The sequence below is a fragment of the Chenopodium quinoa genome, unplaced genomic scaffold (genome assembly GCF_001683475.1).
Source record: "Chenopodium quinoa cultivar QQ74 unplaced genomic scaffold, ASM168347v1, whole genome shotgun sequence".
NCBI classification, from domain to species: domain Eukaryota; kingdom Viridiplantae; phylum Streptophyta; class Magnoliopsida; order Caryophyllales; family Amaranthaceae; genus Chenopodium; species Chenopodium quinoa.
This window is the reverse complement of record NW_018743691.1, coordinates 3,342,068-3,367,244: the sequence shown is the minus strand read 5'-3', so window position 1 is coordinate 3,367,244 and position 25,177 is coordinate 3,342,068. Positions and strand designations below refer to the sequence as shown.

At 38.9% G+C, this 25,177-nt stretch overlaps 4 protein-coding genes across 4 annotated transcripts; 1 reads left to right on the top strand and 3 right to left on the bottom strand.

Moving 5' to 3' along the window:
• Positions 1–207: 207 nt before the first annotated feature.
• On the bottom strand, positions 208–975 carry LOC110683896. The gene is made up of 2 exons (XM_021860302.1): positions 575–975; positions 208–520 (listed from the first exon to the last, which is right to left on the bottom strand). The coding sequence occupies exons 1-2, from the start codon at positions 973–975 to the stop codon at positions 208–210; spliced, it is 714 nt and encodes a 237-aa protein (XP_021715994.1).
• A 10,544-nt stretch (positions 976–11,519) lies between these two features.
• Positions 11,520–11,990, top strand: LOC110683895 (arginine decarboxylase-like). The gene has a single exon (XM_021860301.1). The coding sequence runs from the start codon at positions 11,520–11,522 to the stop codon at positions 11,988–11,990; it is 471 nt and encodes a 156-aa protein (XP_021715993.1).
• A 3,576-nt stretch (positions 11,991–15,566) lies between these two features.
• LOC110683894 (keratin, type I cytoskeletal 9-like) lies at positions 15,567–16,124 on the bottom strand. The gene has a single exon (XM_021860300.1). It carries the CDS (start codon positions 16,122–16,124, stop codon positions 15,567–15,569), a length of 558 nt encoding a protein of 185 aa, XP_021715992.1.
• A 78-nt stretch (positions 16,125–16,202) lies between these two features.
• LOC110683893 lies at positions 16,203–16,517 on the bottom strand. Its single transcript, XM_021860299.1, has one exon. It carries the CDS (start codon positions 16,515–16,517, stop codon positions 16,203–16,205), a length of 315 nt encoding a protein of 104 aa, XP_021715991.1.
• Positions 16,518–25,177: the final 8,660 nt, after the last annotated feature.

Genomic DNA, 25,177 nt, shown 5'->3' with positions numbered 1-25,177 from the left:
CATATCAACATTGCCGTCCGAGGAGAAAAGTGACTTGAAGTAACTCTCAAAAACTGCCTCAATCTCATTCTCATCTTTCATCCAATTCCCACCATCATCAAAAACACCCTTGATAGTATTTCTATGTCGCCTCTCCTTAGCCTTTTTATGAAAGAAAGTTGTATTTTTATCACCATCACGGAGCCAATCTTGGCGACTCCGTTGTGCCTAGTATGCTTCTTCTCTCCCCTCTAGCTCATCAATCTCCTTGTCAATTTCTTTCATTTCTGCAATGTTGTCATCTGTTGGCTCAAGGTTCATTAAGGCTGCCATTCTTTCTCTACGGCACTTAATCTCCTCGGTAAAATCAATTGATTTATTTGAGCTCCATGAGCGCAACCTGGCAGAACACGCTTCAATTTTCTGCTTCACATTGCTATCCGGATCCAAATTCCATGCCTCCGAGATAATGTTACCATATTCATCGTCACGGAGCCACTCCTTTTCAAATTTAAAACCCCTCCTTCTTTTCTTCTTTTTCCTGTGAATTACCAATTGTTTTTGAATGGTAATTTTAAGAGGAACATGGTCTCACTTGCGGCGAGGCAGATGTTCAACCATTGAGCAGGGGAATAATTTGATCCAATCCTCCGTAGCGACAAAACGATCCAGTCTCTCTTGAATGTTTTCATCATCAGCTCGGTTATTGCTCCACGTAAAGGAAGGACCTACAAAATGTAAATCCCTAAGGTGACAATTGTTCATTGACTCTCGAAAGCCATCAATTTCGTTCTGGTTTTTGGGATTACCACCCTGTTTTTCGCAATGCATCAGAGTACAATTGAAATCTCCGAAGCATAACCATGGTGACACATTCCCTTCTCCCAGATTTTCTAAAAGCTTCCAAGTCTCATGTTTTATCCCTTCCTCATGAAAGCCGTAGATTCTAGTTAGGCGCCACACACTACTATCATCTTGTTTCAATGTGAAGTCCATATGATTCAAAGATGAAGACCTCAAAGTGAGGTCTATTTCATCCTTCCAAAACAAGCCAAGCCACCACTTCTATGTATTCCTGCCCCACTACAATCAACACATAAGAAGTGCTCAAAATTTAGCTTCCTTCTAATACTCTCCCATTCTTTTCCTTTTAACTTCGTCTCGAAGAGAAAGGCGAAATGGGGATGTTCGAGCTGAATTACACCCTTGAGCGCATTCTCTGCACGAGGGCTCCCCAACCCCCGACAGTTCCACGATAGGCCAATCATTAATATTCACGGGGTTGCAATGCAACCACCGCTGTTACCATATAGTGAAAAGCATTCTCCATCCTTTGATAATTCGAACTAAACCACACAATTTCTCCCTTGAACCCCTCAGACTGAAAGGCGGCCAAAGAGAAGATCAAAAAAAGGAATTCTGACTAACAAAAAGAAACCGCAGGAATATAGAGATTGAAATTGGGGAAACAAAAACAAACAAGAGAGACGTAATTGAGGAAATCCAGGGAATCGAAGGTCGACAAACGAAGGAAAAAACGACGAACCCTGGGAGAGGGACTTTTCAAACCCTACGCGAAGGACTTCTTTTGTAGTAATAATGTCAATTTTGACTACTATAGATGGTGATAATTTTCAAATTTTTCAAAATAATATAGTAGTTATTTTTCATTGTCATATTTTGATATATAAATTTCCAAACAAAAGTAGGGCCCTAATGATTAGAAGACTAATTGTGTCCAAATATTATTTCAAAATTTGATGATTAGGGATTTTATACAAAATTTCTAGAACAATATTAAGGTAGAGTAATTCGCATAGATCTTTGAATATTTCATGGTAACCGGCGTTACAGAGATTTGATCTCATTTAATGGTATTTTTTACGATTGGACAATCAAAGAAGACAACTGTTCAAATTCTTTTCACAGCCCTGTTTTGATCCGTAAATTTATAGTTAAATTAGTTTTTTGCGAACATGTTTGTCCATAATCACCTAAAGTGATAGACAATCAATAAGTAAAAAGTAAATAATAGTTGCTCACCCGAAAAATATGCTGAATGCATTTTGTGTGCGGCTCCGCTTAGTATTAATAGAACAAAGTAATTCATATGATACTGATTGATTAACTCCTGTAATACTAACCGAATAATTAACACCTAAAACACGTATCAATTGCATAACCCCTATTATACTGACAAATTAGCCCTTGTAACACTAATCGAGTTACTCTTATAACACTAACGAAATAACCCCATAACAACAAATCACACCATGTGGCCAACCACATATAAGAATTTGTGACATACATGATAGACGACAATCAAAAAATAAAATACATATTTTATATTTTTATTAATTATCTTTTATAAGGACAACAACAAATTAAAGTTTCATATGTGGATGGTCACATCTTGTGGATGAGGGTAATTGATCAGAGGTTACTTAATCGGTTACTCTGTCAGTCAAGGATTACTTGGTCGATTAGGACTTTAGGAGTTACTAATGTCATCGTGTTCAGTCAGTTAGGGCCCGTTCTCTTCACCTTATTTTCAGTTTAGTTTTTAATTTCCTTCTCTCATAAAATTTTCAGTTCAGTTTAATTCAGTTCAGTTCAGCTACAATAAATTCAGTTTAGTTCAATTAAGTCTAGTTAATCAGAACAAACTCTTAATCATACGGTGTGACAAATGACGAGGAGAAAACTAGGTCATTGACTAATCCCCCCTCAGTCAAACTAAATTTATAATCACTTAACAAACCTAAATAAAATTATAGAAGTAAGTCAAGGGTCGAACCACTAGGAACGGTTATGTTCAAGTGTTTTCAATTATGTGCCTAATCTAGGTCGAAGTAAACAAAGAACCAAACAAATAAAGCACTAGAGAATGGAGATCAACAAGTAATCATGACAATTGTAGCAATTCAGGAACAACATGCAAATCAATGGTTTGCGAAGACTAATGGTAAGAGCAATCAAAAGAGTTCGACAAGCTATCTCGTAGAGGTCTAGCTAGCGCCAACTACGAGATACTTTAACTTGGAACGTCACTAACAGAACTCAATCGACAATTATGAGCTACAAATCAATGGTCCGTATCAATGTAGACTTACAATGCAATCTAGCATAATTCTCAAGGCCTAATCGAATTATACACACGCACAATTTCCATTAATCACTTTAATCTCAACAATTAATCAACACAATTCCCAAATTAAGCACAATCAATCAATCATCACAGTTTCACCCAATCCCTAACCAAACAACTACTAAAGAATCATTATCTAATCAACAAACAACTAAGGAAATCAAGAATCAACAATATATCAAGAACAACTACACTAATCAAGCATCAAACATCAAAATCAATCCAAACAAACAAGAATATTAAAAAATCAATAAAATGAGTTAAAGATAGAAATGCTCATCGATAATAGAGAAGATCTTCAACACAATTGTCACCCTTGAATCTTCAATCTCTCAATCACCATTGAAATTCCTTACTTTCTCTCTCTAAATCTACAATTAAACTAACCCTAAAACTAGAGAGAGAAGCCGCGCCCTCAACTAAGCTAAAATTATGATTAAAGGTTATCTCTAATTGCTTCTCATTATTTTCCCAAAAATCGGGTTACAAGGTATAAATTGGAGGCGAAAAACAAAGCCGATCAAAACAAGGACCTAGAGGAGCGCGCCCGCACGGCTGGGTGGCGTATCCGCGCCCGCGCTCCTCTGGGTTCCTTCGGTTTCTTGAGGCTTTGTGCGTTCGCTAATGGCTTCGAATGAGCGCACCGAATGATGATGATGGACACCAAGGAGGCAGATCCAAAGGAGCTTGACGGTGGGTTTAACACCACATCTTCATGAGAGCACGACTTGAGAGCGCAAGAGCTAGAACTTGGAGATTCCACTTCCTTGCATCTTGAGCTTTTCTATTGCATGAGCTTGCTCAAAAAGCATCTTCCACCTTAGTAAACCACCAATATCAAGACCCGGTCCTTGTACAATACCCACAACCACGAAAAGAAAAAAAAAACCGTAAAAATGCACAAAGTCACATAATAAGAGAGAAAAGGGAAAACAAAGAGCTAATTCATAAAACTAAGCATTTATTAAGAAGGAAAGCTATGAAAAGAAGGTAAAAACAACCTAAATGCTCATCAAATGGGTGCCATTAATGACACCCATCAAATACCCCAAAGCTTATCTTTTGCTTGTCCTCGAGCAAAACAAAACTAAAGATGGAAAATGATGAGCTTATTCTAACAAACCAAAAGAATAGAGGAGACAAGAATATACACTAACTCAATTTCGTAGGAATCACGATCAATTTAACAACTAAAGACAAGTCATTTAAACCCTTAGATCGCCCTTGAGGACGAGTGATGTTCTCGTAAGGGTTTCCTATGAGATTGACCTATAACTCTCACAAACCAAACAAACAAGGCAAAGCACGAAAAAGAAGCAAAAAGAAAAGAAAAGGGAAGAAAACAAATGTTCATGAATGGACTCTTTTTTTTTTATTTTTTTTTGGCAAATGTACAAGCATAAATGAATGCAAATCTTTCTAAACAAGTAAGGGAGTGCACGTTCTAAGATATCTAAGGTTGATTGAAACATAGGATATGCTAAGCATAGAGAACTAATGAAATGAAATTCACTTTCATCTCAAAACATTTTAGCACATTCTCCTAATAATTAGCTTCAAATCTACCTTTAGCGAGCATCTCAATGGTTCCTTGAAGGAACCGGAAAAAGAAAGAGATTTGAGGCTACTCGACGTCTCAACTATTGCGTACCGCTTTATAACTTGACCGATATCTCCCTCCACCGACTAGTGACACAACCACAAAGGTCAAAAGGTATTGGAAAGGGTTGTAATGTAAAGGCAAGAAAGGTGATGGTAGACTAAAATTTGAAATTTGGTGGTATACCTAAATCGTGAAGCAAAGATTGGCTAAATTTTAACACCAAAACCAAGTAAACACCAAACAAAAACACATCACCCCCAAGCTTATTCAAAGCTAAGAATCACAAACATATGTACAAAAAGCGTAAGAACGCTTAGCTTCCCCCCAAACTTGAACAAAGCATTGTCCTCAATGCTTAAAATAGGGAGAAAGACACTTACATCAAAATATTTTTTAGCTTTTCATTTTTCACTTTTTTCAATTTTGCCAAAGCTTTTTGAATTTGCTTTGCATTTTCTCACTTTTTCCAATTTTTCATTTTTTCACTTTATTCATTGTCCTCGCCTCTTTTAGCTATGGAAGGCTTTTTCAAATTTGCATTTTGTTTTTTATTCACAAAATATTTACAACACAAACTTGTTTTCATTATAAGAACCAAACAATCATTCTCATCCACCAAAACTCCAACAAAAGAGACCAAAATCCATCACAAAAACCAATGATAGGAAAAAGAATGAAACAAAAGGCTCAAGATCTAAATATGTGGCTTTAAAAGAAGGGTATATGGCTTAAATGGTTAGCAAGTAGGAAAATGTAAACCCAAAACAAAGAAAAGAAAACTATCCTATAAAGGGAAAAATTACCACCTCGAAAAAATGCCTTTGTCCTTCCTAAATGGCTCGGTCGCGATCTTGGGAGATGAAAGTCAAATTCTAGATAAAGCATACAATAGCCAAGGATTCATGTGCCGCTCAATCAAGAAATGTTGAAAGCAAGAAGAAATAAAACCTCACATGGTTGTAGCAATAACTCACTATTAGTTTCAAATTCACCAAAGGGGAGCAATTGCAAATTTTCAAAAATAATAAAATTCGGCTTCAAGGTCCCAAAAGTTATAAACGACTACGTTAGCATACTCTATCCTAGAATCAACCAAAGATACTCTCAAACTGTGTACACCATTACCATTTAAGAAGAAAAACATTCAACTATACAAGTCCAAAAGTATTATGTCCAAAGCAAGAACAAAACAAAACACATTGCAAATTTGCCTTGAAAGAAACAAAAATCTTTTTGGAATTTTTTAAGATAAAAGACATGGAAATGTATATACAATTGTGCATGGAATATATGAATAAAAATCCCGCCAAACATGATACCCTCCCCCAAGCTTGAATGAGACAATACACTCAAATCATAAATCATATAATTCATGGGAGGGGAAAATAAAGAAATTAAATCAAACCAACAATACCAACTATGTCCAACAAATCATCAACCATTAGAGAAAGAGCAAGGAAAGATATTACCGGATTTAGGTGAGTGTAAATACCTGCAAATGACCCAATTTAACATTTAAAAGCCAAGTTCATCTATCATTGAATCTTGTTTTCCATATGCTAGCAAAATAGGAGTTAATCTTCCTTGATTCTTGATTCAAACCAATGCGCCAAAGTATATCAAGTCATGCACCTAGCAACAGGCACACGAACATTTCCATAAGAGAAAATCTATTCTAAAAAATGAAAGCAATAAAACATGGGTCGGGTTACTTCCTGAGAAAGGCTTGCTTAAGGTCCAAGCTTGACCTCTCTAGAAAATAATAATTCAACGCACGCAAGAGCTTGTCAAATGCACTACTACACATTTCGTAAGATAGTAAGTGTGCACATGACAAAAAGAAGGCATGCAACAAGCTTAGTGCACACCTATGAGGAGAGAGATGCCAAGAGAAAGAAGAAGAATCAAAAGAAAACTCAAAAAAATAAGAAGAGGAAGAAGAAGAAGAAGAAGAAGAAGAAGAAGAAGAAGAAGAAGAAGAAGAAGAAGAAGAAGAAGAAGAAGAAGAAGAAGAAGAAGAAGAAGGCAAACTCTCCTCGTAATATTTTTGGGTGGCAACATCATCCTTTCCTCAATAGGGGTCAAATGAGGCACATATAAATCATCATAGACAAGGGGTCCCCAATAGACTCATCAACAAAGGGAGAGAGGGATATAGGAGTGTAGGGGATATGGTGAAATTTCCTTGAAAAAGGGGACATGAGAAGAGGGAATAGGGGGTATGGTCTCACAAATGAACTCTTCCTCACCACCATGCCTCACATCACCAATAAAAGCATGGAAATCAATCATAGAATCCTCAAAAGAAGAACACTCATGATCTTCATCTTCCTCAAACAACCAACTTCCAAGAGGAACTACAAAATCTCCTCCATCACAACAATGAACAATAACTCCCTCAACATCCTTTAAGCCTAAAGTCTCAAAACCATACATGAAAGTATGAAAATTCATTTCAAACTCATCTCTCTCCCATGAATCATCCTCAATGAACTCATTCAAAAGGCTATGGGTTTTCTTATGACTCTCAAAGAACGTATTGGACATAACCTCAAATGAGTCTAGATACTCATGGATAGAAGAATCACAATCATGCACAAGAGACTCGTAAAGATGGGAATAAGGGTTGAGGTTTTCGAAATTAACACTATCTTCACTCTCAACCCTCAAATGCTCACCAATAGGATCCTCACCCTCTCTTGGTTTCTCAAAATCATCATCATCTTCAATACACACATTGGGTTTAAAATTTTCACAAACAAGCATCAAAGATGACAATTGATTATCAAGCTCTCTACGTCTCTTTCTTCTCTCCTCAAGACACTCCTCACTTTTTTTCATCATCTCCAACTAACTTCTCAAAGAATTAAGAATCGACTCCTTATTAGGCCCAAGATCATTACTAAGCTCAATATGCCTAATTTGAGTTTCTAAAGTATCAATAAGAGATTCAAAAGGCGTAGAAGGTTGAGGCTCAACAAGAGAAGAAGAAGTACAACCAAGATTGGAAGAATCAACATTAAGATCATGAGCATATACATCACATTGGGGAGTAGGGCCACAATCAAGTATATGAGATTCGTTATTGAGATAACGAAGCACATCACAAGAAGACATGGCAAATAATAATGGAGAAAGTTGAAACATACCATTAATTAGTATCAGCTTGAGCATGCACCTCATCATCATGAACAAAAGAGGAAATAGAGTTGAAATCATTTATTCTAGGTTCACTAATGGGATTATATGACAATTCATGGGAATTCATGCTAATATAAGAAGAATCAAGACATTTCATATCAATATTAGAAACATGATTACCCCTATGATAGACATCCCAAGCAAACCAAACATAGAAATCCCAAGAATCATCAATTGACAATGCTCTAAATTCACCATTATGCACGCATTCAACTTCATTCCTAGTTTTCTCATTCAAACCAAAATAACAAATTTCACAAGCTTCCCAAAGATTACAACAATTATAATCCAAAACTCCCTCAAGTCTATAAAAATATTCACAAAAAGGCTCATTGTCATATTAAGGAAATGAAAGACATGCCTTTTTTTTTTTACAAAACAAACAAAATTTAAATAAAAGAAAAGTATATACAAAGACTTAGACTCAAGCAATGAAAAACACTTAAACATAGACGTTATTCCCGGCAACGGCGCCATTTGACGAGGGGAAAACTAGGTCGTTGACTAATCCTCCCTCGGTCAAACTAAATTTATAATCATTTAACAAACCTAAATACAAGGATAGAGGTAAGTCAAGGGTCGAACCACTAGGAACGGTTATGTTCAAGTGTTTTCAATTATGTGCCTAAGCTCGACAAGCTATCTCCTAGAGGTCTAGCTAGCGTCAACGACGAGATACTCTAACTAGGAACATCACTAACCGAACTCAATCGACAATTGTGAGCTACAAATCAATGGTCCGTATCAATGTAGACTCACAATGCAATCTAGCATAATTCTCAAGGCCTAATCGAATTACACACATGCACAATTTCCATTAATCACTTTAATCTCAACAATTAATCAACATAATTTTCAAATTAAGCACAATCAATCAATCATCCAAGTTTCACCCAATCCCTAGCCAAACAACTACTCAAGAATCATCATCTAATCAACAAACAACTAAGGAAATCAAGAATAAACAATACATCAAGAACAACTACACTAATTAAGCATCAAACATCAAAATCATCCAAACAAACAAGAATATTAAACAAAGCAATAAAATGAGATAGAGTTAGAAATGCTCATTGATAATAGAGAAGATATTCAACACAATTGTCACCCTTGATTTTTAATCTCTCAATCACCATTGAAATTCCTCACTTTCTCTCTTTAAATCTACTCCTAAACTAACCCTAAAATTAGAGAGAGAAGCTCTCAACTAAGCTAAAATTATGATCAAAGATTATTTGTCACTGTTTCTCATTCTTCTCCCAAAAATCGGGTTACAAGATATAAATAGGAGGCGCGAAATAAAGCTGATCAAAACAGGGACCCTGGGTGGCGCGCCCGCGCTTCTCTAGGTTCCTTCGGTTCTTCTTGAGGCTTAGTGCGTTCGCTAATGGCTTCGAATGAGCGCACTGAATGATGATGATGGCACCAAGGAGGCGGATCCAAAGGAGATTGATGGTGGGTTCAACACCGCATCTTCATGAGAGCACGGCTAGAGAGCGCAAGAGCTAGAACTTGGAGAATCCATTTCCTTGCCTCTTAAGCTTTCCTATTGCTATGAGTTTTCTCCAAAAGCATCTTCCAACTTAGTAAACCACCAATATAAAGACCCGGTCCGTATAATACCTACAACCATGAAAAGAGAGCAAATAAAGGAGAAAAGACTTGAAAAACCATAAAAATGCACAAAGTCACATAATAAGAGAGAAGAGGTAAAAGAAAGAGCTAAAGCATAAAACTAAGCATTTATTAAGAAGAAAATTAAGCTATGAAAAGACGGTAAAAACAACCTTGCCTCATTAAATGGGTGCCATTTATGACACTCATCAACAAGCCACATAGAAAATACGCTAGGATAACAATTATTTTAATTCAAGCGACAGTAGAAGAGTATTAATAAATAAAGACTTTAAAGTGTTGGGATTGGGATGGACAAAGTAGTGATTCCACATGACCAACACAGGCACACAAGTCTTTTTTTTTTACACAAAAGAAGCATATATTACAAGGGCAGAGCCCTAATAATTACATCCTAAACAATCAAAGTAGTGCGTGATGCAAAATGCACACCTTGACAACCATAGTAACCATGCAGAGTCTTAGAAAAACAGTAGAAAAGATAGAGTTCAGTAACTGAAATAGATTAAGCATAAAACAAACAAGCTAAAGAGCTGGGTGATCCTGAAGTCCTTTGAGATCCTCCTCATAAGCAACAACAGCACTGGTGGGAACAACATAATGGGATGTATGGCCTAGACTCATAGTCATAGCATATTTTGCCAAGTAATGAGCTAAAGAGTTCAGCTCTCTTGGCGTAGTGTTAAGAACAATAACCATCTTGCTGTTATTAAGAGCTCTTGCAACATCAATAATAACAGCAGCTAGCTCATTGTGCATTTGATCCCCTTCGCTGTTGAGCAAGGTCTTGATGTGTTGAGCATCAGTCTCAACTTCCAAGTACTGGAGAGGCATAGCTTGAGAAAAATTTAGACCTTCCCTAAGAGCATACAGTTTGGATCCCAAAGCATTAGGGGCATTGTATTTGCTCGAATATCCAAAAAAAAACCATTCACCCTTATCATTTCTGAAAACACCTCCTCCTCTAACCTCATCCTTGGAGACCTAGGCACCATTAGTATTGAGCTTCATCCAACCCTGTCGAGGAGGGCGCCAGCAAGGAATTCTAACAACTGAGGGTCCAGCACCATCTGAATTCTTGTTTTTGCGACCCCTGGTTCCCTGAGGAAAAATCTCCACAAATGCAGCATTAGCTATGGCTCTATCCAAGCGCTCCCTGATTAAGAGCCTCCCATGCCCGGCATTTTCCCAAGTATAAGGATTTCCAATAGAACCAAGATCCATAAGACCAGCATCATTAATGAAGTTGTTGAAGTCCCTGCATTGAGAATTTTACAGACTATTTTTGGGCGGCAGCAATTTAAGTCCAATAATTCAATAATCTTCAATTAGATTTGGGACCCGCCATATCTAGAAGTAGTTGGAGATTTAGCTCAAAGATTTGAGGCTCTACAAGTTCAACCCACTCCCCACTTATTATAGCTACTCCGTATAATTATTGTCCTTTTAATGCTTTAAATTACGTTTGATTTTTTTTTTTTAATTAAATTTAAATCTCAATATATTTTATAAGTAGGTAAGTTGTATTTATATAGTTAGTCTATTGAATTAAGCCAAACTATTTCTGTAGCAGCGTCCCTTATTTTTTGCAACACGTTTTATTTTTATTTTTTTTTTCATTTTTCCGCATATTGCTTCAAATAGATATTGAGTTGTATGGAGGTAAGAGATCGAAATCAATTGGCTTAGATGAACATACTTTGCTTTATAATCACATTTTACCCTTAAATCTCTATTTTTATTTCTTGCAGGAATGTAACAACCATGACACAAAGAATCAACAAAACGGTTTCCTAAAAGGAGGGGTATGTAAGAACAACTTAAGAATAATTGCATAATTTATTGTATCTAGATTCGTGAATTTTCTACTCATTCTATTTCTCCATAACACGTTTGCTAACACACAATTTTGATCATCACAATTAAACAGTACTATCATATCGAGGCTTCTAAATGGCAAAAAACCCTACAATAGTAAATGGTTTAAAAAACGCGGTAGAACAAGACGTTGCAACTTTTATTTTCCCAGGACACAACAGAGGTCAAGCAGCACCATCATCAATAACTCAACTCATTGGCAAAACACCATTCCTCCATGACATAGCCGAGTTAGACAACCTTAGTAACCCGGAAGGCCCATTTTTGGAAGCACAAAACCAAGCAGCCGAGGTTTTCGGGGCGTCGAAAACATGGTTTCTTGTAGGAGGTACAACTTGTGGAATTCATGCTGCTATAATGGGTGCTTGTAATCCTGGAGACACCTTAATTATTCCTCGCAATTCACATAAATCAGCTACATCTGCAATGGTTTTATCTAGATTGGTTCCAAAGTATATATTGAAGGAATTATATTCCGTGGTTTTCTCATTGCTATTCACTGTGATTATATACGCATTACAAGACTTACCTCAAGCCTACAATTAAGCCACTAATTAAGCTATAAGTTAGGATAAACTATGTACAGAATATCCTGGAGCAATAAACTAGGTAACTGAATGTTTACAAAGTCAAACGATATATTACGAGTAATATATCTTAACACACCCCATTAGTCTTAGCGGGAGGAGGACGAACGCTTAGACTATCCCTGAAGTCTTCAAAAAGTACACGTGGTAGTCCTTTCATGAATATGTCCGCAATTTGGTGCCTTGAAGGAACATGGAGAACCCGAACCTCACCCCTAGCCACCTTTTCACGAACAAATAATATGTCCATCTCAATATGCTTGGTACGCTGATGATGTACTGGATTACCCGAAAGGTAAATAGCGCTCACATTGTCACAAAAACCAATGTAGCCTTTTTAATCGGACAAAGTAACTCAAGTAATAAATTTCGAAGCCAACAAGACTCCAAAACAACATTTGCATCACCCATGTACTCTGCCTCTGCACTAGACTTAGAAAGAGTAGTCTGGCGTTTGGATGACCAAGAGATCAAATTATCACCCAAATATACACAATATCCAGAGGTAAATCGTCTCGTATCGAAACACCCACCCCAATCAGCATCTGTATAGGATATAAGTGTAGAAATAGAAGAAGGATAAAGGTGCAAATTAAACCATGGTCAAGATCGAGTACCCTGTATGTACCTAATTATCCGCTTAAGAGTAGACATGTGAATATCCTTCGGATAATGCATGTGTAAGCATACCTGTTGGATTGCATATGAGATATCCGACCTCGTAAAAGTGAGGTACTGTAGAGCCCCTACAAGGCTACGGTACAATGTGGGGTCGGCAAAAGGAGAACCGAAAGAGTTGTCCTTCGGTTTCACCTCAACGGGTGTAGCCGAGGACTTACATGAAGACATACCGGCTCGCTCAATAATCTCCTCCGCATACTTGCGTTGTGACAAAAATAATCCACCCTTATGTCTTGTCACGGCAATGCCAAGGAAATAATTAAGAGGACCCAAGTCCTTCATAGAAAACTCCGAGCTAAGAAGAGACATAATAGAACAACGCAGAGCATGAGAAGAAGTCGTAAGAATTATGTCATCAACATATAATAATAAATAAGCCGTATTTGACCCCTGCCGATAAATAAATAGACAATTGCCACTTTTGCTATTAGTAAAATCAATAGAGGCAACAAAATATGCAAACCTCTTGTACCAGCCCGGGGTGCCTGCTTAAGACCATATAATGACTTTTGCAATAAACAAACATAATCAGGGTGTGTCTTATCACGGAAACCAAGAGGTTGATGCATATAGACTGTCTCATTAAGCTCACCATGTAGAAATACATTCTTAACATCAAGTTGATGAATTAACCAAGATTTAGACAAAGCCAAGCTAAGAACAATGCGAATAGTAGCCGGTTTCACCACCGGACTGAAAGTCTCCCTACAATCAATGCCCACCTGTTGTGTCTACCCATCACCTACAAGACGGGCTTTATGCCTCTCAAAATCACCGTTAGATTTCACTTTATGAGTAATTATCCACATAGAACGAATAACATTCACATTAGGCGGACGGGGCACCAACTCCCACATCTTATTTTTAATAAGAGCATTATATTCATCATCCATTGCCATTTTCCAATTCGGGTCACGCAAAGCAGAAATTGGACACCATGGTATTGAAATTGTGATATTTTGGGTTGGGCTTGGTGATACCATTTCTACTACGAGTGACAATGGTTGGGTGAGGAGTGGGAATTGGAGTTGGTTGGGAAGAGGAAGCAAAGGGGCTAGCTAGTTGGGTAGGTTGCAGCTGGGCCGTGGCTGACTGCGTAAGCCCACGGTCCTGCTGTGGCCTATTATGCCTAACAGCAGCATTGTTGGGAAGAGAGAGTGGCGGAACTTGATTGCTGGGAGAGACAGGTGGACACGGCCCAGTCCGTGTAGGTGTAGAGGAGTGTGGGCTAGCCCGGTGAGGTGGAGAGGAGTGTGGGCTAGCTGAGGCAGACCCATGTTGGGCCGAAAGAGGAGAAATAGAGTGTGGGCTAGATGAGGCAGACCTATGTTGGGCCGAAAGAGGAGAAATGGGCTGCTCAGGCACGCCCATATGATGAATCACATAAGAGTGTAAACCATCATCCAAAAAATCATATGTATGTGAAGTGGGTGTGTGTAATTTAGCAAAAGGAAAAATCGTTTCATCAAACACAACATGCTGGCTAATTATGATCCTATTAGAAGATAAGTCATAACATTTATAACCTCTATGATTTGGTGGATACCCCAAGAAAACACATGGTCTAGAACGAGGTTGAAGCTTGTTGATTGTGGTGGACGGAATTAAGGGATAACACAAACACCCAAAAACACGTATATGAGAATAAGACAGTTCCTTTTGATAGAGAAGTTGGAGAGGGGATTTGTACTCTAGTAATTTACTCGGTAAGATGTTATGAAGGTAAGTTGCCATTTGCAATGCATGGTGCCAAAATGATGGTGGAAGAGATTCATGTGCAAGAAGAGTGCGAATGATATTATTTAATGATCTAATTTTTCTCTCAGCTTTTCCATTTTGTGATGAATTATGTGGAAAAGACAGACGAAAAGACATACCATTAGACTCACACAAAGCCCATAAAGGTTCGTTATCATATTCCCGCCCGTTATCACATTGGAAATTTTTAATAGGTCGGTCGAATTGTGTGCGCACAAAAGATTGAAAGGCTAAAACCTTATCAAATACATCAGATTTTCTAGGCAAAGGAAAGGTCCATAAAAACTTTGAAAAATCATCCAAAATAAGCATAATATTGATGACCCGAAGAGCTTAAAACAGGAGAAGACCATAGATCACTATGAACAATATCAAACGGAAAAACAATATTTGAATTAGAAGAAATAAAAGGCAACTTAATGTGTTTATTACAAGAGTGACAAATTTTAGAACTAGAGGAATGAGTACATTCAATATGTTTATTACTACTAAGAGCCTTTAAAATGGAAGACCCCGGATGTCCCAATCGATCATGCCAAAGAGAGGATGTTAAAGCCGTAAAGGTTGATGGAGAGGAGGGTAAAGTGGTGGAAGTGAGTGGGTATAGATCTCCTTGACTATCACATCTCATTATTGGTATCCCCGTCCGATAATCCTTCACAGAAAAACCAGAAGGGTCAAACTCAACAGACACACAATTATCAGTTGTGAATTTTCTAACAGATATTAGATTTTTGATGAGTTTAGGTGCATGAAGGACATTAGAAAGGGACAAGGGTGGGTTTGGGGAAGGCAAATTCGTATGACCACAACCTCGAATTGGAATTGAATGACCACTACCAACAATAATACCATTATAATGATTGCTCAAGTTAAAATAAGATGAGAGATTACCATTGGAGGATGTCATGTGCGAAGTAGCACCGGTTTCCATATACCACGAGGGTTCGGGTTGGCTCAATGTCATAGTGTGCATAGCCGATTCGATATCCGTCGGAGTATAAGACTGTTGGGAAGCCGCATAAGCATGTTGAGGTCATGACCCTAGTATGCTGGACTGCTGTTACTTCATTAGGCCTTGAGGTCTGGCCCAACCTTAAGTTGGGTATGGACAAGGTTGGGGTGTCCAGTGAGGTACCCAACCCCAAGGTGGGTATTGTTGCTGCCATGAAGGAGGAAACGATGACCACCCCTGTTGCTGACCCTGCTGACCCGGACCACCGCGACTGCCACCAGACGTCTGGCCGCCGCCAGTACCGGAGCCGCGACCACCCCCTGCACTCTGACCACCGCCGGACTGTTTTCGGCCACCACCATTCTTCTTCGGATTTTTGTTCTTGCCACGCACCGAACCCGAATTAGCCCCAAAATCAGTGTCTCGAGTAGAAACCGCCACCATTGCCGTAGCGGAGTGAGCATCCTTTCTAGCCAAACCCGCCTCCTCCAAAGTGAGCATCGATCGGGCTTGATAGAATTGAGGGAGGGGAGTGCTTTGTCGAATGAGTGTAGCAACACCATGGTAGGACTCCGTGAGACCGGCAACCAATTGAAGCATAAGACGATTGTTGTCGACCGCTGCCCCTACATCTTTCAATTGGTCAGAAAGACTCTTGAGCCTTTGACAGTACGCCGAGGCGTTAGGGAAATCCTCCATTTTTGTGTTGGAGAATTCTTGTTCAAGGGTTACGGCTCTAGAATTTTGATTATCTCGGAAAATATCACGCAATCTTTCCTAAGCCTCCATTGCCGTAGAATCTGGTTCAATAATTGTTTGCAAAAGGTTCTTTGAAATGGTCGAATAAATCCACCCAAGAACCAATTTATCCAATGTCGACCATAGCTCCTTTTCCTCATCGGTTGAAGGGGCATCGACCTTCTTTTTCGGAGCAATAATATGGTTGAGAACCTTGTGAGATCGAGCGTGAATTTTGAAAAGTTCCGCCCAAGTAGAGTATGCAACATTGTCCAATTCAAGAGAAATTGGAATGTTACTCTTAATGTTGGAAACAGTAAAAGTCGGGTGGAAAGAGGACTTGTTATCCGACATGCTTACTGTGAAAAACAGAGAAGAAGAGAAGAAAGAGGAAGAGAAGAAGAGAAGAAGGGGTGGAACAGAGCACTAGGGAGCAGCGGAAATTACTAAGCGACTGATACCTGATGTATCCATTTTATATATTATTTTACCCCCGTCCCTTGGTCATAATTAGTAGTGTTTTTGGCTCTTTAGAGCCACTTTTATTACTAATTGGTGTTTTCTAGTGTTTTCGTAGATTTGGTTGACTTTTGCAGGGATTTATGCTTTTGGAGTATTTTCCCGGGATATTTAGGAGCAATCGCGAGCATTGGAAAAGCACGATCAATTAAATCTGGGACCAAGGGACGGGGGTAAAATACTATATAAAATTCTCATCTGCCGAATCTCGAATTAATATTGCTAAACTCATACAATTAAATCTGGCCAAACCTAATTGCATAGCATTAAATCAATCAATAGGAAATCAACCAACCATTGATAATTAACAATCACAAAATTACCCCTTCATATCATTTATTATATCCCCATAAACCCTAGAAATAAAACTACTCACACATCATCATAACTAAACTAATCAAATAAATAAATAAAAGCATAAACAAAGAAGTAAGTAAAATAGCTGAAATTAAAAGAGAAGAAATTGTTACCAAAAAGAAATCTGGATTAATGGAAATAATTAAAAACAAAAGGAGAGAGAATTTAAGAGAGAGAAATATTCTAAGTAGAGAGAGAAAGTCTAAGAAAGAAGGTAATCTCAATTCCGTACAAAGTCGTACTTAAACGTTTTCTAAAACAAAAATTAAAACTAAACTAATCAGGCTTCATAAAAACACGCGCCCGATTGGGCCCGCCTTTTTCTTCGCGTCCCTTTTCCGCAGCATCGCCCGATCGTGCGATCGTGCTAGACGCTCGCACGATCGGGCGCGCTATAAACATGCACAGCACCAACGTCGCGCCATGCCCGATCGTGCAACCTCTTGCCCGATCGGGCCCTTGATTCACTTTGAGGCTCGGACTTCGATTGGGTTTGATTTCTCGGCCCAATCCGTATTTCCTCTTCGGGTCTTGAATACTCGGTCCAAATGCCCCAGGATCCCAATTACCAAGCCCTTAATCACCGGCTCAATGACTCTAACCGGCCTTGGGCTTCAAAGATGGTCGTGCACTTCTAATTCCCGTAGTCGCTCCATGAAAAACCCGAGAAAATGCTCCAAAGGCGCAATTTCCTACAAAACTCAACAAAGACTACGAAAACACAAAGTAGTGATAAAAGTGGCTCGAAAGAGCCAAAAACACTACTAATTATGACCAAGGACGGGGTAAATTACTATATAAAATGGACATATCAAAAATTTATATAGCGTCTTTAATACCTGTCAAAAGCATAGCTAAACAAACTGAGTTCAAGCAAGAAAATAAAAAAACAAACCAAAATATTTATGTGGGATGTTCAATGTTGTTTAGATAAGTTGCATTTATGTGGCGAGTAAAAGATGTACTCGATCGCTCTCCAACCAACCCCTTTAATGTGAACAATGCCCTCCCAACTCACACTCTCGTGTGTATAAGAACAATGAACGCTCAACCTACTAGTCGACTCGAAATATGCCAAGTCATAACTTGCATTGACAAACAACACTTTCACATTTACATAACTTCTATGCACAAGGTCGGAAGGTCTTTAAAGCTTGTAATGTAAGGCTAGGGTAAACGGTAGGATAAATTTGGGATTATGTGAGAGAAAAGCTATGCATTAAGGGAGCCAAATCCTAATAAATTATGATCATACATCTCCATCAACATAACTAACTCCAACAAAAACCACCAAATACAACTCTAATCATCATAAGCAATCCCAACACTTATAATAATCACTCATAAAAATATGATAATGTAGACCTTTGAGTGAAAAACAAACTTTGAATTCATTCCCTTTTTTTTTCTTTTTCAACTTGAATTTTTTTTCTTGAACAACCTTCAAAGAGAAAATTTGAGCATAAAAATTTTTCTTTTGCTCTTTTTTTTTTCTTTTTAACTCATATTGGAAATTTCAACTTTGAAACACAACATCAATATTTTCCAATCAAAAATCAAAGAACAATAACTCTTCTTTTATTCCCACATTGTGCAAATAATGTGCACACTACAACTCCCTCACCTCACCAACTAATAGCTCCCCCAAGCCAAGCTTGGGACTAGTAACCAATGGGGCTCATATAGGCTTGTAATGTGGCTAAATAACAATAAAAGGGCACAAGCAACAACATGGGTAACAAGAAGGGAACAAATGTATCTAAAACTCTGAAGGCTACCTAAAAGAATGAACGCCTTCGTCCTCCTCATGTGCATAATAATAAGTCATGAAACACTACTCGTAGTTGCAAATCAATACTCAAATTCATTGACATACCAGGAATTATGGAACTATCACACATTTCCTAACCAAATCAACTAGTCAAGCACTATATTCACAAATAGTTGGCAAAATTGACTCATGTTTAGGAATCCAAGCAATTAAACTTCAAATCATGACTAACAAATCTACAATGCTCATTATCAATAACCAAGAATCAAAACAAATTTTCTCAAGTATGGGGCACAGGGAAGCATGATTTACAATTCATTGGAACGTATTTTAGAATTTTTTTTTATTTTTCAATTTTTTTGTATTTTTCATATATAAGAAAGCAATAAAAACTACACTAGGAAAGCAATAAAAACTATACTAGAAAGCAAATAGAAAGAGAAAAGGAAGAGAATTACCAAGAGAAAGAACACCCCCCAAGCCAAATCAAGCAATGCCCTCATTGACTTGGGAGTGTAGCCTACTTTTCATCCTCATCCATCCTTGAATAGCCCCCTCCGTGGCTAGAATCGGCTCCTCCATGGCTAGAGCCACCACCTCCATAACCCGAACCACCTGCAAAGTAGTTAGGGTCCACATTCCCCCCAAGCCCACCAAAAGGTACATCGGTCCCATAACCATGGACCGATGAGTAGTAGACATAGGTACCGTAGGCACTTGGGTTCGTATATCCACCTTGCGGATATTGGAACCAATCGGGAACAAGTGAATCGGGGGGAATAGCCCCCCGACGGGCGTAATCATCATACATGGGGTATAAACCCCTCCCTAGGTTCATCTCCACATACCCACCCTTCTATCTAGAGACCCTACTCTAGTGTCCAAGTCCCTAACCATACCCTCAACTCTCCCTTTCCCCCTCTCAATCCTATCTAATTGGCTCCTAAAAGCCGAGAAGTCATAAGGGGCGTTGGGGTCAATGTTGTAGTTGGTTGAGGAAGTGGGAATATCATATGTAAAGGGTGGAGGTGGTAAATGGTGATGAGGTGAGTGGTCTATGGGAGATTGGTGAGGTTAAGGTGAAGGGTGAGGTGGTTGAACCTCACCTTGACCGTTGATCTCGAAAGTGTAAGAAGACTTCCCCTTCTCAAATTTGGTCAAGGTGGGGTTGGGTAATGTGAAAGAATTATCCCTCCTACCCGATTCCCGTTGGATCCCCCACAAAGTCTCTCCTCCCATGACATTAATCCAATTAAGGCCACCTAAATAGGGTAGGTCCATAATAGTTGGGCCGGATACCTTACCGTCATCGTTAGGGACAAAGTTAAGGTGCTTGACCGCTATGTGTGTAACTAGGCCACCAAAATAAATGGGTACCCTAGACCTACCTGCCTCGGCCGCATTGGCCACCCGTTGGAAGTGGTTGGCCATTTTGTGGACTATGTTGAGCTTTTCACTCTAGGGATCATGTATGACCCTAGCAATTCAAGCTCATCCCGCCTCACATTAGCGGGTTCATGCCTTCCAAAAATGGTAAGGCCAACAAACCGTTGCCAAAGCTTTGGCACGGGATGTTGTATCCAAGTGCCTTGGCATGTTGGAGGTTTACATTAGGATCCCCCATAAGGGATTGATAGACAACGACAATGTTGTCTTGGGGCGGTTCAAGTGACCTATCCGAGTTTAACTCAAAAAGTTTACCAAATTCTTTCAATGTCAATCTAACATCATTATTGAATAATCGAAATTGAACATGAGAAATTAAAGCATTAGATTTTATGACATTAAAACTAGAAACGGATTCTAAGGTTAAGTAATAATAAACATCGTAATGCATGTTAAAGAAACCGCTCATGCCAACTCCCTTGATCAATTTTTCTACATGCTTATCAATTCCTAATCTAATAAGGGTGGGGTGATGAATAAAACGAGTGGGAATTACCTGCCTCGAAGTGAGGTTGATCATCCTTTGTTTTTTCTCTTGGGTGGTGATGACCACCCTCTCCCATCCCGGAACATGCAAATCCTGGTCAATTCTGGCCTCTTGTTGCCTTGAGCTTTCCCCCCTTACGGTTCTTGATCTCTTGAGAGCCATTGTGATTAGAAAATATGGGAATTGAAGACTTTCTCTCTCTTAGGGTTTAGAGAAAATTGAGAGAAAGTGGTAGAAATTAGGTGTAGATTGTAGAGAAAGATGAAAGGATTAAAAATATGCAAAAATTTTTGAGTTTTGTTGGAAGGATTGGAGAAGATCTTGAGAATAAGTGAGTTTAAAGGTGTAAAAATGGAGGTTGTAGAGAGAGAAAGTAATGGTGAAAAAGATGAAAGAAGAAGAAAGTGAGGAAAGAAAGAAGGGGAAAAGAATTAAAGGTCGGCCAAAATTAGGCGCGCCCGATCGGGCGAATTATGCTGATTTCCAAACCTTAGTTGCGCGCCCGATCGGGCGAGCTCTGCTCGATCGGGCGCGAACTCTCCTTTTGCGCCCGATCGGGCAGCCACGCCCGATCGGGCGAAATTAAAGCTAAAATTTTCCCTTGGTTGCGTGCCCGATCGGGCGAGCTTCGCCTGATTGGGCCCGTGCCCAGTCAAATGGCCTTAGCTTTTTCTTCGTCTTCAAATTTTTCTAAGTCTTTTGACCTCTTAAACCTATACCTGTACAAAAACATTTATAAACGGTAAAATTTCGCTCTCCTCGCCTCTCTAAAATAAAAAATAAAAAATAAAAATAAAGAAAAATGAAAACTAGTGTAGAAAGCAAGAAATACGGGTTGCCTCCCGTAAAGCGCTGGTTTATCTAAGTCCCGCACGACCCTCTTACCATAGTGAAACTCAGGGTGAATCGGAACCACTTAGGTGAAGTATATCAACTGCATCAATTGTAGCCCCCTCATGATATAGCTCGAGTCTTTGGCCATTAACCTTGAACTCGTTACCATGTTCGTCGAAAACTTCCACAGAACCGAATTTGTTGGCCTTTTTTACGATAAAAGTACCCGACCACCTTGACCTTAACTTTCTTGGGAAAAAGTTTAAGTCGTGAGTTGAATAGTAACACCTTATCACCCTCCTTGAATTCTCTCGGAAGGATCATCTTGTCGTGCTACTTCTTCGTCTTCTCTTTGTAGACTCGAGCACTATCATAGGCCGTCAACCTAAACTCATCGAGTTGATTAAGTTGAAGTAACCTCTTTTCTCCCGCTAGTTTGGCATCTAGATTGAGCTCCTTAATAGCCCAATATGCCTTACATTCCAATTTGACCGGGAGATGACATGCTTTTCCGTACATGAGTCTATACGGAGTAGTACCTATAGGGGTCTTGAATGCAGTTCTGTATGCCCAAAGAGTGTCGTCCAACTTGTCGCTCCAATCTTTCCTTGACTTTGCCACCACCTTCTCTAGAATGGCCTTGATCTCACGGTTCGAAACCTCAACTTGGCCACTAGTTTGGGGGTGGTAGGCTAAACCTGTCCTATGGTAGACACCATACTTTTTGAGGAGGGTGTCCAACTTCCGTTCATGAAAGTGAGATCCTCCGTCACTTATTATAGCTCTAGGTACACCAAATCTTGGAAAGATAGTCTTCTTAAAAAGTTTGTGGACGACCTTGGCGTCATTGGTAGGATTGGCGATGGCCTCAACCCACTTGGACACATAATCTACGGCGACAAGAATATAACGGTTCCCTTTTGAAAAGGGAACGGTCCCATATAATCAACACCCCAAACATCAAAAATTTCAACTTCTAAAATTCTTTTTTAGGGCATCTCATGCCTCCGCGAGATGTTACCAGTCCTCTGGCAAGAGTCACAAGCCTGCACAAAAATGTTAGCATCCTTAAACATCGTAGGCCAATAAAAACCTGACTCATTAATCTTGGCCACTGTTTTAGTGGGGCCATGATGTCCTCCATATGGTGAGGTGTGGAAACTAGTAAGCACACCGTGGACTTCCCATTCGGGAACACACCTGCGAAACAATCCGTCTGCACACTCACGAAACAAAAAAAGGATCATCCCAAAAATAATGTTTAACATCAGAAAGGAATTTCTTTTTTTGTTGGTAGGACAAGTCAAGAGGTAGAGTACCACCCACTAAATAATTAGCAAAATCCGCATACCATGGGTATTGCTCTACAACTGCATAAAGGTTGTCATCAGGGAAAGAATCATCTATAGGTAGAGAATCCTTACCCTCATCATACCTGATACGTGACAAGTGGTCTGCCACTACGTTCTCTGGTCCCTTTTTATCTTTTATTTCTATGTTGAAATCTTGGAGCAAAAGAACCCATCGGAGTAGCCTTGGCTTTGATTCCGCCTTAGCTATCAAATATTTCAATGCTGCATGGTCAGTAAAAACAATAACTTTAGAACCAACAAGATATGATCTAAATTTTTCTAAAGCATAAATAACAGCAAGAAACTCCTTTTCCGTAGTGGCATAGTTGACTTGGGCTTCATCCAAAGTTTTTCTAGCATAATAAATAGCATGCAAAACCTTGTTCTTTCTCTGTCCAAGCACGGCTCCAAGCGCAAAGTCACTTGCATCACACATGATCTCGAAAGGAAGGTTCCAATCGGGAGCACATATGATGGGTGCCAATATCAAAGCCTGCTTAATCCTATTGAAAGCCTCAAAACACTCGTCAGTAAAAATAAAAGGGGCATCCTTGAGCAAAAGTTGCGTCAGTGGTTTAGCAATTTTAGAAAAATCTTTGATAAAGCGACGATAAAACCCCGAATGACCCAATAAACTTCTAACTCCCTTAACATTAACTGGGGAGGTAATTGCTCAATCACTGATATTTTAGCCTTGTCTACTTGTATGCCCTTATCAGATACAATATGACCTAGGACTACTCCCTCTGTCACCATAAAGTGACATTTTTCCCAATTAAGAACTAAGTTGCACTCTTCACATCTTTTCAAAATTTTAGCAAGGTTAATTAAGCATGAATCAAATGAAGAACCATATACACTAAAATCATCCATAAAGCCTCCATAATAGACTCTATGAAATCAGAAAAAATACTCATCATACAACGTTGAAAGGTAGCGGGTGCATTACATAAACCAAAAGGCATTCTACGATATGCAAAGGTGCCATAAGGGCATGTAAAAGTAGTCTTTTCCTGATCTTCAGGGTGAATCAGAATTTGGAAAAATCCCGAATACCCATCCAAATAGAAAAAGAATTTATGATTGGCTAACCTCTTAAGCATTTGATCTTTAAATGGAAGAGGGAAGTGGTCCTTTTTAGTGGCGATATTTAACCTACGATAGTCAATGCACATACGCCACCCTGTTACAGTTCTGGTGGGAATTAATTCATTCTTGTCATTTGTTATCACAGTCATCCCACCCTTCTTTGGCACTACCTGCACAGGACTTACCCATTTGGAGTCAGAAATAGGATAGATAATACCTGCATCAAGTAATTTCATAACCTCCTTCTTGACTACTTCCTGAATGTTGGGATTTAATCTTCGTTGGGGTTGAATGCAGGGCTTGTAATTTTCCTCTAGATGTATCCTGTGCATACAAAAGTCAGGGCTAATACCCTTGAGATCATCAATACTGTACCCAATAGCCTTCTTATGGGTTTTGAGAACCCCTAGAAGTTGGGAAGTTTGTAGGTCAGTAAGTGCAGTACTGATGATCACGGGGTGTAGTTCCTGTTCATCCAGAAAAATATATTTTAAATGAGAAGGGAGAGGTTTTAGCTCAGGTTTCTTGACCTATGCAGGTTTTGATTCCTGAACTAAATTTACTACCTTCATTGTTTCCTTGGGGCTTAACTCTTTTAAGGAAAGAGCCTTTTCAATATCTTGTACCTCATTACCCCAAGCGCTTGCATTGTCTCTAGATAAATTCCCGCAGAGAACTTCCTCTAGGGGATCTTTCGCAAGAACCTGTGGCAAGCTATCATCACAAATATCATCCATTATATCAATTATATCAATGTAGCAACAATTTTCCTCTAACATAGGCCCTTTCAAAACCTTCCCTAAATTAAAAGTAACATTATCGTCACCTACAGAAAGGGTTAGTTTACCATTTTTAACATCAATGATTGCTCCTGCAGTATGGAGAAAAGGCCTACCTAATATAATGGGTATTTGTGTATCCTCTGCCATGTCTAAAACAACAAAATCAACAGGAATAAAAAATTTACCAACTTTGACAGGTACTCCTCTAAAATACCTAAGGGGTATTTTATTGAACGATCTGCCATTTGCAAAGTTGTATTAGTAACTTTTAATTCCCCCATATTAAGTTTAGCGCAGACAGACGATGGCATGACACTGACACTAGCACCCAAATCACATAAAGCTTTATCAATAAAAACATTCCCAATATGACAAGG

Coding starts and splice junctions, on each gene's coding strand:
- LOC110683895 (XM_021860301.1), top strand. CDS start 11,520: ATGGCAAAAAACCCTACAATAGTAAATGGTTTAAAAAACGCGGTAGAA.
- LOC110683896 (XM_021860302.1), bottom strand. CDS start 975: ATGGACTTCACATTGAAACAAGATGATAGTAGTGTGTGGCGCCTAACT. Junction 521..574: donor GAACATCTGCCTCGCCGCAA/GTGAGACCATGT, acceptor GGTAATTCACAG/GAAAAAGAAGAAAAGAAGGA.
- LOC110683893 (XM_021860299.1), bottom strand. CDS start 16,517: ATGTCGGATAACAAGTCCTCTTTCCACCCGACTTTTACTGTTTCCAAC.
- LOC110683894 (XM_021860300.1), bottom strand. CDS start 16,124: ATGGAGGATTTCCCTAACGCCTCGGCGTACTGTCAAAGGCTCAAGAGT.